At 34.4% G+C, this 18,480-nt stretch overlaps 1 protein-coding gene across 3 annotated transcripts in view; it reads right to left on the reverse strand.

Annotated features, from left to right (window-relative positions):
- Positions 1 to 1,389: 1,389 nt before the first annotated feature.
- Positions 1,390 to 18,480, reverse strand: part of PHIP (PHIP subunit of CUL4-Ring ligase complex) — a 125,989-nt gene continuing 108,898 nt past the window's right edge. For 2 of the 3 annotated variants that reach the window (XM_082634176.1, XM_082634174.1), the window contains exons 33-40: positions 18,213 to 18,282; positions 17,822 to 17,875; positions 17,406 to 17,555; positions 13,191 to 13,343; positions 12,440 to 12,603; positions 11,725 to 11,984; positions 10,990 to 11,187; positions 1,390 to 6,878 (exon numbers count right to left, since the gene is read on the reverse strand). In XM_082634176.1, the coding sequence (XP_082490302.1) occupies positions 6,241 to 6,878; positions 10,990 to 11,187; positions 11,725 to 11,984; positions 12,440 to 12,603; positions 13,191 to 13,343; positions 17,406 to 17,555; positions 17,822 to 17,875; positions 18,213 to 18,282 (1,687 nt within the window). In that variant the 3' untranslated portion in view covers positions 1,390 to 6,240. The remainder of the gene's footprint in view (positions 6,879 to 10,989; positions 11,188 to 11,724; positions 11,985 to 12,439; positions 12,604 to 13,190; positions 13,344 to 17,405; positions 17,556 to 17,821; positions 17,876 to 18,212; positions 18,283 to 18,480) is intronic. The other variant, XM_082634175.1, reaches the window with a different exon arrangement.

Below are 18,480 nucleotides of genomic sequence, written 5' to 3' on the forward strand. Positions count from 1 at the left end.
ATTACCAGTAAACAAATATTTCAACTCAACTCACAATTTATGGTGTGTTGCAACAGCACAGTTGAAACTAAGGGTTCAGAAGATCTCATAACTACAATCAGGTCATGGCCACAAGGCACAGGTTGCCTGAAAGCTACACATTAAATGGCATATTTTCTTTAGGGACTAAATAGAAAAGCCAAGATTGAGTCATGAGTGCAGAAGACAATATACACATGAGAAATAATAATAAATTATTTGAATTGGACATTGCAGATTATCTAATCAATTTTTTTAACTTTACAGATGAGGAAAGTGAAACTAAGAGATGAAATGACTCAACTCCAACCCCAGTTCATCCCGTTACAGTGTGCTGTCAACATGTCTAATATATTAGGCAGAAAGGTACTTAAATGAATCTTTTCCACTATTTTTTCCCCAAACAAAACCAAAAGGAATAATCTATATATGGTAAAACATGTTAAATGCAAAAAGATTACAAATACAAAGTACTCTACTGCAAAGAACAGACATTTTGAGCTGTGGCTTTCAATCTTATTGTTCTCAGATAATGGAAATGCTTAGCCTAGAACATAAAGTTGATGTTATTACAAAAGAGAAACTAGTAAAAAGTGGTTGCTAAAAATAATTTTTTTCTTTGCTGGTTCTCCTAAGTATAAAGTAGGTATTAGTATCAGCATACTTTAGAAAGAAAAAAGGTACCTGGGAATGCTTACCTGCTTTCCTCAACTTAGAAATTTAATTTATACAAAGTCATTTAAACAAAATTTCTTAAGGAGAAATGATCACTAATAGCTACAAATTCACAAATTATTTCACGTGCTTAATTGGAGTTTTCATTTATCATAGCCTTATGCACTCTTTATACTAAAATTGGGATTCTCAGGATGTCAATAAAAATGTATACCAATCTGAACAAATTTCTAGAAAAACAGCAATAGCCTTATGAATCTCATTTTGTGTAACTGCTTAACAAATGAAACGTTTTCATCATTCTTCCATTTAATTTTCCCAGAAATTTCACTTCACACTTTTGAGAAAATACTTATGTAAACTGTTTCTTTGAAATATATCTTAGAGAAAAAAGTCTGAATATTGAAGTATTATACCCAGTACAGTAACTTATGCATAGCAGCAAATCAATATAGTTTTAAGTGTACACATTGAAAAGCAAATGACATTTTTAACCTTTGGTTATTTTGGAATTAAATTACATTAGGGTACCCACAATCCTTTAATTAGCTAATGTATTTTAACTTTTTGCCAAGTAGACAGGGCATTGGAGACACTAATGTACCAGCATTTACATAATACCTCTTGAAATTATGTACTTAGTGCTTTATGTGTTACCAAAAAAAATAAAGAAATCATGAGGCTCTACAAAATAGCTTAGAAAAACAAGTTTTCTATTTATTTAAAAATAAGTTTGTAGTTACTACATTGCAGGGACAGGAATTCTTACACATACATTCTAGTTTGTATAAAAGGATTCAAAGAATTATGCTTCGAAACTAACATAGAAAGTGTCCACCTAACAGTAAAGAAAGGTCCAATCAATATGTACAAAAACAAAGGGCACTGCTATTCTGGTGTGAGACTGCCGTTTATAACAAGATACTCCAGGTTTCCAGAAAGAAAAAAAACAAAATTTCAATAAAGCTAAATAATTTGTTTTTAAACTCTGTTACTTATTACATACAACAGATTTGCTTGTGTTTAACATTGTTTTCTGTACAAAATAAGCATTTTAATTTGCAAATGTGTCAGTTTCAACATTAACTCTCTAGGTCAGTTACTTTTTAAAATTGAGCTACATTCTACACGTCTAAATATCGTGTGACAGGATTTAAGTTTTCTAAAAGATCTTTAAATAAGACCCCATCTTCTTGCAGTTTTAATATGGTCCAAAAATGTAACTTTGTATTTTGTCACAATTTGTAGCCTTTCATCGTGGTCAGTCAACACGCACAATCTTAACAGTAACGTGTGTGCATCTGCCTCATAGGTGTGTGTACTATATGTCATCTCAAACCTATTTTCTTAGCTCCTTAAATGTAGAAACTCATAGCCACCCACTATTATGTATTTGGTTTGTGCCATATAAGGTTAATTTCCTGATGATTTTATCTGCATTAAAAAAGTATTTCAACACAGAGCTATCAAAACTAAAAATAATATTTATAGCTCATAATATTTTCTAATTGTTTTACTACAGTGTGTACAAGGTTTATATCTGGAGCGTCAAAAGCGGTACTTACAGTCTTCTGACTCAATGTGACCTCTTCTTGGGTATTGTACATAGTACAAAATGACCTTCCATCTGGAGTCCTTAGCTCAGTATAATTAAGAACAAAAATAGCTTCTTAGTAAATGTAGTATTTAGTTCAAATCACTTGGAAATTTGGGAAATGAGGGGAACTGCAAGGAGGGAAGTGAAGAAAAGGTATATTTTCTGACTTTAGTAGTAAAATAAATTGTTGCCTAGGCTTAACTAAACCACTTCTCAACCTGTTTAAAAACAAAACCAAAAAACAACTAAATATAGGTGTAATTCACAGAACATAAAAGTACTTCCCCTATTATGACTTTTAAAATCATATATTTCCTGCATATGAGAACACTTATAGCCCTTTTAAACACTCAAGTATCTTGGTCCTTTCAACCTACTCAACAGTAAATTTCAGGTGGACAAAAACATTCAGAATAACAATTTGTTTTCATTAGGTAGAAAACAGTCAAAATTGCTTCCAGTTGACATCTGAGAGAGAGGTATGTTTGCATGTATAAAATGGAATGCTAGAATTAAATGCTATAAACTGGAGAAACTAATTTATATTACAAATCATATTTCAAAACATGTAAATGTTGCTAATATCATATAAGGTAAAAATGTTATTTGAATACTTTTGTTAAAATGTCTGATTAATCTACTGTACTGCAGATAAGGGACAGTTCTAGATGTTAACATACATGCTGCACAAGGATCTTTTTGCTGATCAGTGTATATTACATACTTCATTTCCAAGTGATACTAGATTCAACCAAACTTCGTGTCTCAGATGTGACCTAAACATGCTCACAAATATTCTATACAATTATTCTACTTAAGGAGGAAGATCGTTGTTACAATGCTACCAAATAGTCTTCAAATTTGTGATGTTGTACAATAATAAAAACAATGAAAGCAAGGCCAAATCTTTAGTTCATGAATATATGCAGAGAACAGTCCAATGCCATAATAGCAGATTGCAAAGAATAACATTTTTAAGAAGTGTGTCTACTGCCCAGAGTTACGAGATTGTAATTAGACTGTTTAATCTGCTCATTTGCAACATTTTGTAATTTTATAAGATTCGATTGGGACTCGAGAATGTTGGGGTGGAGGGAGAGAATATTAGGGCTAGGTACTTAAAAATACATAAATTGATTTACATTTTCTACGAATGTAATAACAAGTTATAGTTCTGAAACTTTCAGGAAACTTAAAATTCTTTTATTGCTCACCTAAAACAACTGCCAACATTTCCTTTTGACCTATAAACAGTATATATACGGTGTTACTGTCTCAAAGAAGATATTTTCCAAGTGGTAAAACAGAACAAAACTATGGTGATGACTTAAATTTCTCAATGCAACTTTTGCAACGTATAGAAGCTAAATTATAAAAAAATAAAATCTAGATATATCTGGTTATTACTAATACATTTTAAGTGTTTCAATTACAAAGAATCTGATCCAAGTCATTTCTGCCTTACTAAGTAACCAGTGTCTAATAATATCCAAATAAGATCATAAATATATAGGGTCTTTAGAACAGGAATAATACATTTACTTGTTGCAGGTAAGATAGTAAATACTCATTTTTTTGCTCGAGTTAGAATTAATACACCCTACTAGCGGTATATTTCACTCTTAAGACTGTGTACGCTCTTCCTTTTCCTGTACACACCTTAAAACTGTACACATACTTTTTTTTTTACAAATATGGATTTTATAGTCTTATTGTCTAACACAATGCAGATAACATCAGGAAATTACATGTTTCAAATAGACTGCCTTCAAAAGCAACAAATTAATGACTTAAATTTCAAACATACACACTATTATTTTCAATACTGGTGTAACTGAGAGACTCATTTTACTATACAACCAAGCCATCCATTTCTGCATTATGAAGAGTTTAACTACTGAATTTTAATTATATAGTTAAATATATTTGTTAGAAAAAAATAAATATACAAAAAACCTGAAAAATTTGAAATTATTTTCAACTGCAAAATCACAGCAATCCAGTTAAGATCTGGAAAATGGTTTACTTAATTAATTTCATAGGAGGATTTCTGTATAAATTTAGTTACAAACAATCTAAAAAGCCCAAATGCATCACTTTCCATCCTTTTTCAAGACAAATGACAGCTAACATTTATCCCTACCAGAAATATTATAGAAATAATTATGTAATGTATTTTGCCAAGGTTCAATTAAAGACTTTATTTTTCTATATCAGGGTCATGCTGATACATATATTCCCCAACCTCGCTTTTTAAAAATGTAGTATCTGAAAATTTTGGCTACATTTTTGTACCATACCAGTCCTCACAAAATACTACATTCTTTAAACTTTTAAAAAAATGGACAATAATCTTTAAACAATAGAAATGGTATTTATGTTGGTTTTTAAGGTATAAAATAACTAACTGTACCATAAACAAATAAATAACTGCTTTCCTTTTCCATAGCAGTACATATAGCAATACATTCTCCTAAGTCATATAGTTATCATTTACAATAGACAACTTAATTTTACTAATGATGCAAAAAATAATAGAATACAAGGCACAATCATTAAATGGAATTTTTCTTTAGGGTGTATACTGACATACCAGCGTGATAAGGATACCGTAAAAAGTGCAGAAAAAACACAATGTGCAATGAGACCACTGTATAAAACATGATTGCATAAAAAGTGATTTGGCCTATTTTTAAACCTTTAATAATTGAAAATAACCAATCTTCCCCTTAAAATTAAACTATAAAGTATGACATTTTAAAATTATTTTTATTCTACCACTATCTAAAAAATCCTGAAAAAAGAATTTATACCTGGGTAATAGTATATAAGTATGTGTTTGTATATATATTTAATTATACCCATTTATCAATATATACACATACACACACAGACACATTTCTTTGTAAGTCATTTTAGCCTATTAGATATGTCTAAAGTTTAGAAATGACATTAATCCGGATTAACAAGTAAACATCAAATCCCATACCTTTTTCCTGTATTTTCCTTGAATCCTTTAACCACTTAAACATTTTCTCTAAAACATCTCTGTCAAAGGACCCACCAGTGCATTATTTTCTACTATTAGTACCAAAAAAAGATACACCTCAGCATAACTCTTTAATAACTTGCTCTTTAGAATAATATATAGCCTTTCCAATATTGAAAAAGTGTATGCTGTCCTGACAGTCAAAAACAGGCTTTCCACTGCACTGATTCTCAGTCTTTGGCACAATAAACAGAGATTGAGTGATTGACATAAGAATCAAGGTCTGAAAAATTAGACAGTCAAATGTTTTCCAATGTGGATATGTTTCCTTTTCATCAGTACATTTTCTCTTAAGTTTGGCAGAAATGGAATACAGCAAAAGCCTCCTCTAGATTCTTTGTAGATGAACATTCTATAATTAAAATTAAACTTTTCAGGGTATCAAATGGTGGGAATTTTATATTTATCTTTAGAGGAAACACATTTCTTAATTTACTGCTACTCTGGTAACATCTGTTCTCCTAGGGACAAGACTTCTGTATCAACAGAAATGTACCTGGCTTGGTCAAAAATAATTCATTTTAACATAAAATGCTCTATCACTAGGAATATTATGCTCCTTAAGAGTACAGCAGAACTGTCTTCTTCAGAAATAAATTGGGAATTCATTATAGAGCCTCAATTTCCTTTGTTTTGAACAGTAAATGAAATGAATGTTGAAATGCATAACCTATCTAAGGGCAATAAATAGCAAACATTTAAAATATATATGTATATATTTATATATATATATATATTCATTTAAAGAAGTGAAGTGTCTTGTAAGTTTGTTTTTTTTTTGCAAATCAAATCATAACATTCCCTAATCCGTCATAGCAGCAAGGAAGCAGAAGCCATAGTTCTACATACTCCTTAACTGTACCTGCTTTATAGATTTTGAAGTAAAATATTTTGATGCAAGTTACCAACCAATTAAGTTAGCTTTTGCTTTTTCAGTCAACTTTCGGACTCGTCCTCTACTAGAAGTTCCAAAAGTCAAAGAAGTGTCTTCAAACAACAGCTGCCTTTGCTCCTCTTCAGAGTCATCCTCGTTATAGAAGGCTGTCCTTCGACCTTGGTTTCTAGTTCTCATGTGAGGTTCAGAGCCTTTAAGTTCCTCAAACTCTTCTTCCTCATCCAGGGGATCGTCTGTCTTTTTTCGGTTACTTCTCCTTAGCATTTTAACACTTGTAGGAACTATGAGATCTGAGTCTAGTTTTTGTGTCTTCATCTTCCTTTTGGGTTTTCTGCCTCCACGACTCTTTTTCTGTAACAAATCCTCCTTTACAATATTAGTTTCAGAAAGAAAATTGCAGGTTGAAGAAGGAACTACTTCATCTCTGATGGGATGCATGCTATTTTGCTCCGAATCTTCGGGCTTTGCATACTGTAGCTTTTTGGGCTTCCTACCCCTCTTCTTGTGTGTAACTTCACCACTGCTGGTATTAACATCCACCTTAGGTTTCCTTCCAGGTCCTCTCTTCACAAGCTTAGATGGTTGCCCTCCGTGGCCATTTACTTGAATGCTTCCAGGTACAAGAGCATTGTTTTTACAATCTGCTGAAAGGGAACAACAGTGCACTTAACATACGGAACTGCTTTTTTATTTGACGCTCAAACCAGTCAATAAGTCCACTGCTATACTTATACATAATGACATAATCCAAATTTTTTTTAACTAATATGAGAAAAAGAACTGACAAAAGGCTAACAGTTTAATGATATTATTTATCTTCTATTTAAAACTCACAGAAGAGAAGCATCCTTAATGAAGTCACTGATGACTTGACAAGAGGGAAATGAAACTCAGACCAAATAAATTACTTGTCTAAGTTAATACTGTAAATTACGATAGAGCTGGGATTAGCCAAGGTTTCTTATTCCTACTACCTTTACTATACATCCTAATGTATGAGCGTTGTTTTCATTACACAAAATGACCCTGTTTACTCGTATGGAACTTCACCACCACAAAGCACTTTGTTTCCCTCATTAACACAGAATTTTCCTGTCTTCCTACCTTCAAGCAGCTCCATCATGGAAAATAATCTTAGCATAAAATCCATGACCTTTAAACTTGGTAATCGGAATAAATAAGCATTATCATCCCCCTCTACTTTCCTCTAATCATTTTTTTCTATTACGGATGGAGGAAAAAGGGACTATCAAGACTGGAATGATTCTAACTCTTACTTAATCCTCTGTGATGATGATCATGACCTTTCTGATATCAGAGAAGAACTCATAGTCTAAATATTTCCTTATGTTCCTCAGAAGTAAAAAGGATCTCCTTTCCTACTAACTCCTACGCAAGAGGTTTGGAAGTACATCTACTGGAATAATTCATAACCGTTGTTCTCCATCAACACTACCATGGCTTTGATATTCTTCGTCTATCCTTTTTACAACAGTAGAAATAAGTTACTCTTGGTCACAGAATTTTTAAAGAAGGGTTTAAAAAAAAAGCAACTAAATGGCAGTTTTCTTCACAGGCTCTTTTTGGAACAGTCCTATCTCCTTATGTAACTGAATGGCAAATGACTGATTTTTAATCATAAGCAATACTGGCTGCACGTATCAATCAAACCCACTATGTGTGCAACTATTATCAGGATTAAAATCCCGTTATAACAAACTCCATGATAAAGACCATTACGCTTTATTAAAAAATAAAAAAAATTCTTAAGATCAAATTCTAAATCTGTAGGATCTGGACATCATGATGAACTGCCTTTCTATGGTTTAAAAAGAAAAAAAAAGCTATTACCCTTTCAGATGACGAAAAAGGTGACAAACACGCATTACCACTAACTTTTTTTTTTTTTTTTTTTTTTTGCGGTACGCGGGCCTCTCACTGATGTGGCCTCCCCATTGCGGAGCACAGGCTCCGGACGCGCAGGCTCAGCGGCCATGGCTCACGGGCCCAGCCGCTCTGCGGCATGTGGGATCCTTCCGGACCGGGGCACGAACCCGCGTCCCCTGCATCGGCAGGCGGACTCTCAACCACTGCGCACCAGGGAAGCCCACCACTAACTTTTTTTCCTCCAAAATTCTGAAGTTTTTTGTTTTGGTTGTGGTGGGAGATCTGCAATGCAGTATTTTACAGGAAATCCATAAAGAGATGGAAAGTGCTGTTAAAGAGAACGCTTCTTCATAATGGTATATGTCTTGGGCTTGAACTGTACAGTGCTTTGCAAACTTCAGGAAATAACTGTCAAGAGACTCAGAGAAGGAGTCTCTGAGCCAACAGCAGAGGAAGAAGGCAAAGCCCTCATTTCCTGACCCCACAGTACAAATGACTTTCTTCAGATTAGTGGTTTTGAATAATGACGAGGGGAGGGGCGCAGGGGAGAAACGTGTGTGTGCATAAAGTACTAAAAGTATTTTCTAACAAACAATTACCCTTAACCTGCCTGAGGATTCTGTAAGATTCTGTGTATCTTTTCATTTGTTTTACATTAAGACTACTGGCAAATAAATATCCAGTTCATATACCCTACAAAAGTTCTACAGACTGGCTTCAAGGACTCCAGGGGCTCCTTGAAATGGTCCAAATTTTGTGTGGATATGCCTATGTGCATTTTTTTAGGGAAAAAAACTACAGGGTTGGCCAACTTTACAAAGCAATATGTAACCTAAAAAGGTTCAGAACTAATGCAGTTCTTTTAAAAAGGAATTCAAGAGTTAAAAAGTTTTAAAAATCACTCATCTGGACCTGTACTATCCAATGAGGTCAATACTAACCACACGGCCACTGAGCACTTGAAATGTAACTAAGCAGTTGAGGAAATGAATTTGTAATTAAGTTTAAATTTGAATATGAAGCAGTGTACATTTTGAAACACTGATGACACACTGAAATAATATTTTGGATATAAAGGAGTAAATAAAATACAGTATTAAAACTGATAATTTCACCTGTTTGCTGTTACTACATGTAGCTACTAGAACATACATGGCTTGTATTATATTTCAATTGCACAGCACTGCTCTTGTTTCTAATAGTTAATTCAAGTACCAATATTTATATGATAAGTCATCATTAATGAGTTACATAGTAGCTTATTATATTTCTATACTGCACTGGTATTCCTATGTATTTGTAATACTCAAAAACTATAAATCAAATTGGCTATTGGACCTCCCCTATCATAATGCTAGAACCAATTCTCTATATACATTTGATTTCCCTAGGATTCAGGACTAACAGAAGCAAGGCCAATATACCATTCAAAACTTTGAATTCAGTTCAGAAAGGAAGCAAATATAAAAATGTAAAACACTCACATACAAAATTATTTACTTATTTATTCAAACACTGATTGTCCACTATATACTAAGTATAGGCAATTAAAAAATGAGCATGGGCAAGCACAGGAGTTCAGATTCCACTGGAGATAGACAACATAAAAAAAGAATAGTTCTATCAACATTATAAGGGCCACAAAAGGCAATGAACCGGAAACTATTAAACTAGTAGGAAAAAAGAAATTCCGAAGAAGGAAGAAAGGACAACAATATTTAGGGACTTCCAAGTGGTTTAGGATGGCTGGGACATAAAAGGGAGCCAGAAAAGTAAGGACAGCTGAATGTTAGACAACAGCCAAGCGATGAAGAGTCTTGTGTAACAGGCAAAAACATTAAACTCTGATTCCATGTATGATTCGAAGGCAGGGAAGGATCTTAATTCTGTGTGTGTGTGTGTGTGTGTGTGTGTGTCTGTGTGCACGTGATCAGAAAGGTCACTTTGACTGAAATGTGGAAGATAGACTGAATAAGGTAGAGTTGAGAACTGAGGCAGGGAGACCAGTTAGGAGAGTGCGACAGTCCACGGAAGTAAGAATGGAGAGGAGGAAATGGATCTCAGAGATGTTAAGGAGGCAGAAAGAAATAAGTAGATTTGGATGATGATTTTAAACTTATAGAGGTGGGAAGATCCCAATATCATTAGTCAAAATGAGGTTGTTTCAGTAGAAAAATTAAATTGTGAGAGGTTTCTGGGGGGAATACTGAAAAGGAAATGGTCTAGACACACTCTGGAAGTCATGACAAAAAATGCTTATTCTTGAGCTGTCTGCTGTCAAGAAGCCATAATTATTTTAACGTGTCGTAGGGTGTATTTCATCAGTTACTTTCTTCATCTTTCAAACAGAAAACTTTTACAATGAAAACCTGAAGACAAAAGAACTTTGGAAGCATAACTCTAAGGGGTCAAAAGTTGTATGCTAGAATAGATATCTGGCTATAGACAATTCTAATGAATTTAAAGGTCAGTGTGTTGAATTTTGTGATATAAAAACAACTCAAATTTTTCTAAAGAAGTGCTATACTGGGTTAACTAAATTCAACTTTATTTAAACTTCTTGGATATACTTTTGTAGGTTTTGTAATACTGAAGTTAAAAACTACTAAATTTATATCATTAAAAGCCTGTGATTTTAGAATATGCTTTTATTTTTCATAGGACAGAAAATGCTTTTATTTTTCATAGGGCAAGTTTTTCTTGGCTTCTAAAATTTAGTAACAATACGGTTTGCTTTTGGCACAAATCAAAAGACGTCTCAATAAATTTATCAACTAATACAGAATGTGTGACTTTTAAATGAGCAACCTAAAAAGTGGATATAAATATTATCTCCAATAGAACCACCATTTGTAAGATCTACGGTACCTTGCTCGATGACAGCTGATGACTTCGAGAGAGCGGATGTCTTTGAGAGCACAGACGATTTCATTTTACGTTTGGCTGGCTTTTCTTTTTCCATGTTTTCTTTTGTAGAATTATTCCTAGTGGCATGACTAAAATTGGACTGACCAGGACTTGAAAGAGTACTCAAGGTTTTGGAATGTTTCACGGAATTCTCTAGAACTAAAACACACATACAAAAGATTAAAAGCTAAGAGTTAAATTATTTAACCTTAAAAAACAAGCAAGAAGGTTGGGATTACTTCTAAAGTGAATTGTTTGAATTAGCCAACAGGACAAAACCTGGGGGATGCTTAAAGCTTCCGTAAGAAATCTACTTTCAAAAAGGAAAAAGGCGTACATAATAGTTTCAGACCTTTCAGAAGCTGTCCAGTCACTGCAAGATTATGAAGGGAAGTGCTGGCAAACTGCTAGCAAGTCTGGGTTCTACGATTTAAATTTAGGCAGTTTGGATCAGAGTTGTCATTTTTGAGCATTATCCTATATTGACACTCCTAAACCTCAACTGTTCTTTTCCTTATCAAAAAAAATAAATAAATAAAACTAAAAGAAAAACGTGCAAAAACAATATAAAAAAGCAAAACCAACAGTGTCTGATGGAATTTACTAAATCCAATATATTCCATTTGGCAAAGTAAATGCTTAAATTACAAAAGTCATTATAAATATTTCAATTTAGAAACTGTAGCTGATTCTTACTTGTTTTCCCTGGCACTGCAGATGTGTTCGCTTTCGAAATAAAAGTCTTCGCTGCTGAAGAAGTGGATGGTTGCTCACTGGTAACTGGATCTACAGCCACTCGATTGCTTCTGGTTCGAACTACAGAACTGGATTCCGTTTTACCATTTATCTGAGCAGCACTGTGCCTTGGTGGTATTGATCGTGTAGGTGCAGAGAATGGAGAGGTAGCAACATCTGACTTTAACTGGGGTTTTAAGATCCTTTTTTTCCGTTCAGGGCTGTAAATAAAATAGTATCATTAGTCATTCTTATTGCTCTATGTGGATGAATAAAACAGTTTTATAATACTGTTGGATTCAATATTTGTACTGTTATGAAATATGTTAAAATATGAGATTTGTAGTGGATTTCATATGGTTGTGAGCCTTTGAAAAGTGAATATTTAGTGAAGGATCGCTGTAAATGCTATAGTTATATGACAGAAAGCATGATGCCACCACTATCCTAAAAATGCTGTTTTACTGTACAGATTTAGCAGTTTGAATTTAAGCACTTACACTAGTATAGCTTTAGTTAAAAGATTAAAAATCCTCCACATCATAGGAACTTGCATGTCAAATATATCATTCTGCAATATAGGGAATAGTAAAGGAAGTATTAAAAAACACCAAGTTCTATCATTCAGATGACAAAGTTATAGATCAGTTGATGATATTTAAAAGAAATCAAATACCTTGATGCAGCACTACTGGAAACAGAGCTGCTTCTATTTCTTTTCCTCCTCCTTTTGGTTATTGTATTTCTTTTATGAAAACGAAGGGCAGATTTATAATCCGATAAAACTGAACTAATGTGTTCTTCAAAGAAAGCGGACAGGCGCAAACTCATGCTGTAAATCTATGGAAAGAAAAAGAACTGTTCAAACATTCCTGAAAGGAAATGCCTGTTCCTTTGAGATAATAATTTAAATATTTTTCTAACAAAAAGTTTTTAGAATTTAAAACATTGCTTTTTCTCAATCTCTTTTGACAAAGGCTAAAACTGAAACATTATTACAATTAAATTATTTTTGTATTTCTTGGACAAAGAAAGGTAAATGATATTTATACAGTTTTACTCATTTTTATGACTCATATGAGCATTATATGGAAAAAAATGCTCCTTTCCACTAATGCAGAAAACAGCTGGAAAAGTTAAGCACACGTATCTCTAACACATATCAGGACAATGTGTACATGATGTCTATTCATACACTACCTTCAAGAAAAGTAACCATTCCTAAATATTAGTGACATTAGTGTTTTTTCATAGAAGGAATAAAACAGAAAGACGTGAATTCCTTTTTCTACTAGAATACCATTAAGAACCTAATAGAAAGTTTGTCAATTTTGCTTTAAATTTTAAATAAAAGCAGCATTTAGTTACTCAACATACTTTTCTACTAATTTCATTTCATTTAAACAGAAAGCAATTCAATTATATACCCTTGATCTTTTGCTTGGTGTATATGCTTTGGAATTACTAAAAATAAGTCTGACATCTTTACATAACTCCATTGGTGACTCATAATTCCCAGCCTCTAAAGTCTCTCTAACGGTAGCAAAATCCATTGGAGTGTCAATGATGTCTCTGTAGTCCTAAGAGAGGGAAAACAGGTCATATTAATAATATAATAATAATAATGCATTACTTCTCATAACAGGGATTCACATTCAATTTCTGTGATGACTGCAAGTCCTAGAACTATTAATAATCATTCCTTGTTTCCCTCATCAAGGCTCCTTTTCCCCAAGTCATTTTTACTTTTTTCATGTCCCCTACCTTTTACTGCGATCAACACAGGATTTCTCTCATTCAAGCACCTATAAATTCTGCTTTTTTTTCCCTTCAGAAAGAGGTAAAGGGTAGAGTTGTGTTCGAAAAAGGAGATTAAAAGAATATCGAAAAAACTCAGTTCCACAACTACAAGTTTGATATAAAAAACCCAAAACCTTATACTACCCATGAACTCTAAAGGCTGCTAATTCACTGAAACACAATTATACCTTTAAAATTAAGAGATAAAAGCAATAAAAATATGTTAACATCCCATGTATGTGAAGGCCTGAGCTCTAGTAACCTCAACTTCAGTACTACAATTACTATAACTGGGAACTTTGTAGTAATCAAGAATTATGAATGTAAATATCTGTCACAAAGCCTTTGCACTTCATTCCACGGAGGAAAAGTGCAATCACCCAAAGTCTCCACCTAATCAATTGTGTATAAAATAAAGCAATAAAAACAGGCAAATGAAAGGAGAAAAAAGCAACAGAATAGTATAAAATGATCCAAATATGGTATCTTTAAAGGAGTAAATAATACTATACCTTTTCCATAGCCCCAGAGTATGTAACTGTATTTTTCAGAATACAGTAACTTGACTTTGCCCCATCAAGTTTAAATTATGATCAAATATGTTTGACCATAAAGCAAACAGTATTACTGCCTTTGACAAATAGGGACAGTTTTATTTCTTCCATAACAATCTGCAATGCCCTTTATTTCCTTTTCTTGTCTTGTTGCACTGGCTAGAATTTGCAGTACTATGTTAAATAGCAGCTGTGAGGATGGACATTTTTGCTCCACTCCCGATCTTAGGGGGAAAGCATTCAGTTTTTCATGATTAAGCATGACGTTAGCTATAGGTTTCTTGTTTGTTTGTTTGTTTTTGCGGTACACGGTCCTCTCACTGTTGCGGCCTCTCCCGTTGCGGAGCACAGGCTCCGGACACGCAGGCTCAGCAGCCATGGCTCACGGGCCCAGCCGCTCCACGGCATGTGGGATCCTCCCGGACCGGGGCACGAACCCGTGGTCCCCTGCATCGGCAGGCGGACTCTCAACCACTGCGCCACCAGGGAAGCCCTAGCTATAGGTTTTTAAACAGATGTTCTTTACCAAGTTACGGAAGATCCCCTTTATTCCTAGTTTTCTTAAGTCTGTTTTTATTATTAATGGTGTTCTGTTCTCTTAGATTATATATTTGTCTTTTTGGCATCCATTCAGCACAGGGCCAACTATATTAATTTTCTTATTTTTTGTATTCTTGAAACTGTGGCATTTTGGGGACCAAACAGACCTAAGGAGAGACTGCCCCCTCCCAAGGGCTAGGCAATTCTTAGAGATGGCAAAGGGTTGTGCTGGGAATACAGCTTTCACATGCAAACCAACCATGTCCTTAAGCAACCCTCACACACCAAGCCAGTATTTCCTCTGCCCTGAATCATCCCAGGGTCAGGTATCAGACAACCAGAGACCACCCCTATGCCCCAAAACCAACTGGAGTAATTCAAGGTAGCCAATCTTAAGCTGTTGACTATGCCCTGCCTTGACTTTCTCATGGAAACCTCAGTAAAGGCTCTGGCCTAAGCTTGTCCTCTGCTCCTGTTTTTTTTGGCTGTGTTGGGTCTTCGTTGCTGTGCGAGGGTTTTCTCTAGTTGTGGCGAGTGGGGGCTACTCTTCGTTGCAGTGCGCGGGCTTCTCACTGTGGTGGCTTCTCTTGTTGCGAAGCACGGGCTCTAGGTGCGTGGGCTTCAGTAGTTGTGGCTTGCGAGCTCTAGAGCACAGGCTCAGTAGTTGTGGCACATGGGATAGTTGCTCCACGGCATGTGGGATCTTCCGGGACCAGGGATCAGACCTGTGTCCCCTGCTTTGGCATGCTGATTCTTAACCACTGCGCCACCAGGGAAGCTCCTGCTCCTGTCTTCTGCAACGCGACTAAGACCCTGTGCTTTCCCCTGTGGCCCTAAGTGGTATTTGGTGAACCCCTCTCTGGGACCTGTAAGTGTAATAAATTTCTTTCTTCCAAGACTCATTCTTGTTTCCTCCTGTGGCCACAATGATTACCACACCATACCCAACATGTACATTCTTAAAAGAAATGAGTACTGAATTCTGTCAAATGCCTTTTCTGCACTGATATGATCATGTGATTTTTCTTCTTTAGCAATGAATTACTGACATATTGACTGATTTCTGAATACTGAACCAGCCTTATATCCCTGGGAAAAAACCCACTTGGTCAGGGTACAAAATCATTTTCATATATTGCTGAATTCTATTTGCTGATACTAAGAATTTTTGCACTTTCTTCTTTTGTACTGTTTTGTCTGGTTTTGACATCAGGGTAACACTGGCTTCATAGAATCAGTGTAGAAGCATTCTTTATCTTGAGGAAGAGACTGTGTAGAATTTGTGTTAGTTCTTTAAACATCTGGTAGAATTTTCCAGGGAAAACTCCTGGACTTAGATATTAAAAAATACATACTTGGGCTTGCAAGAAACAAAGGGAAATCCACACGTTTCAAAAACAAAGAGAAATGAAAACCAGAGCACTTTAGCATTAGCTCAGTTCTTCTAAGAGGTTTTTTGGATGGTAGGGCTTGAATTAGTCCAGTTTACCACATTGCTGGAATTAAAGATTTATCTTCTACATTTAAGATTACATGTTTCTTGATTTTTAAAATGACAAGTCATTTATGATATTTATCTATTGATGAAATTTCTCTATTTTCATCGTTGCAAATTAGAACACTTACATAAAAAAACAGATAATAAAGACTTTGGTGATACCACATTCAGGTCATGATCTCTTATAAAACGTTTAATTTTAATTTGAAACCATGAATGTTATCTGATATACAATCTTTAGTAACTGGAAAAAGGAATAAAAAAAAATCACTTGAAGTGAAATTTAGATTGCTAAGACTGCACGCAAAAATAAATACTTGTAACATGTTTACTCAAATTTTTTACCATGAATTCCATAAAGATCATAAATTGGCATAACCTACATATATAGTAGTGCCACCTTACATTTATATATAGTGCTTCAGTGTAAAAACTTTTAATGTTTAATAAATAACTAGTAATATTCTCATTCCACTTCTATAACCCTGTAAGAAGGGTTAGAGACAGGTATAATTATTCTTGCTTCCTAAATAATTTCCATAGTAAATTCACAGAATTAGTGTGGAAAAGAAAACAGTAAATATATACTCAGATATGAAAACTAAATAACTTGCTCGAAACTGCAGAACTGGTAAGAGGCAGAGCTGGGACAATGACCCAATTCTTTGGAGTCTTAGTTCAGGGTTACTTCTTTTTTTTACCACACTGTTCAATTTAGATGCTCTGTGTAGCCAAATGGATAATGAGAAGGTGTATGAAATAAAAAAGAAATAAACTATAATCATAGAAATAAATAGTAAACTGTCATGTATAAGAAATATATATGTATTTATATATATATCAAAATCAAACTGACAAATAAAGAAAGTATTTTCAAAAATACTTACTGGGGGACTTCCCTGGTGGCGCAGTGGTTAAGAATCCGCCTGCCAATGCAGGGGACACGGGTTCTCAAGCCCTGGCCTGGGAAGATACCACATGCTGAGGAGCAACTAAGCCCATGTGCCACAACTACTGAGCCTGCGCTGTAGAGCCCGTGAGCCACAACTACTGAGCCCACACACCTAGAGCTTGTGCTTCACAACAAGAGAATGAGAAACCTGCACCCTGCAACGAAGAGTAGTCCCTGCCTGCCGCAACTAGAGAAAGCCTGCGCGCAGCAACGAGGACCCAACGCAGCAAACAAACAAACAAATAAATAAATAATTTTTAAAAAGCTATGTGCAAACACATTAAAAAAAAATACTTACTGGATATTCAAGAAGATCTACTGGCTGACGGAAAGGCTCAGAATCTTCACACTGGAATATGAGATTTAACAATTCTTGACACTGTTTCTTCCATGCTTGAATATCATAAGACTGTGCTCTGTTACGTAATCTTCTTCTAGGCTGATGGTCCTAAAATTAAAATGTTTAAATAATATTAATAAAATAATACACATAATAAAATTTTCATTTTTAATCTTGGATAATTAGGTAATATACAGTGATTCAAATTAAAAGAAAACATCATTCACCTAGTTCTGAAAAACATGCATTGTTGTGATGGAAACTGATTTGGAAGTTAATACTTAATCTGTCTTTAAAAATAGTAAGAGTAAAAAAAATGCTTAATACATTTTAATTCATATAAAGCACTTCTGTTAAAACAAAGAACTTAGTACCTTCCTTTTCCGGGTAGAAGTTCCTGGCACATCAGTGTCTTCTTTTTCTTCTTCCTTTGAAGCAAGAATGTATCAGATTCATAAAATATTCTAGGTTTCACTATATTCTATAGTTTTTTAATACCAATTATCTCCTTTACATTTTGGAAAACCCATAGTATATATGATGCTGGAACACTTTATTGACTCATGAAAAAGTCTCCCTCCACCCACCGTTTAAAAAAAATTATAACTATAACAATTCTGAATCATTTTTTTAAAAAAGTTAGCAACAACATTAGGCAAAAATAATTTCCATAACAGTATTTACCTGAAAACTACTGTGTGTAAATTTCTTTTTATATATGGAACATAACCAACGTAGTAATAATCATAATGAAATATTAAATACCTCAGAGTCAGACAAAACTTTCTTCTTCATTGAATTGTAGAGTGGAATTATGTTATAACAAGTCTGATCCCTAAATAACAAAGAAATGTTAGTATACAAGACTGGAGTCATGAGATTTTTGTCCTTTAAACCTGTGAGTAAAACAAGATTTTAAGATAAAACTTGAAGCTGAAGGCTTACTCATCAGTTGACTGCAAAACCCTATGCACACACATCTGCCCCTGCCCCTCCATTCTCTGTGAAGCCTCCACTCTGGCCTATTTCATTA

Source organism: Mesoplodon mirus (genome assembly GCF_964341445.2).
Source record: "Mesoplodon mirus genome assembly, chromosome: 10".
NCBI classification, from domain to species: Eukaryota; Metazoa; Chordata; class Mammalia; order Artiodactyla; family Ziphiidae; genus Mesoplodon; species Mesoplodon mirus.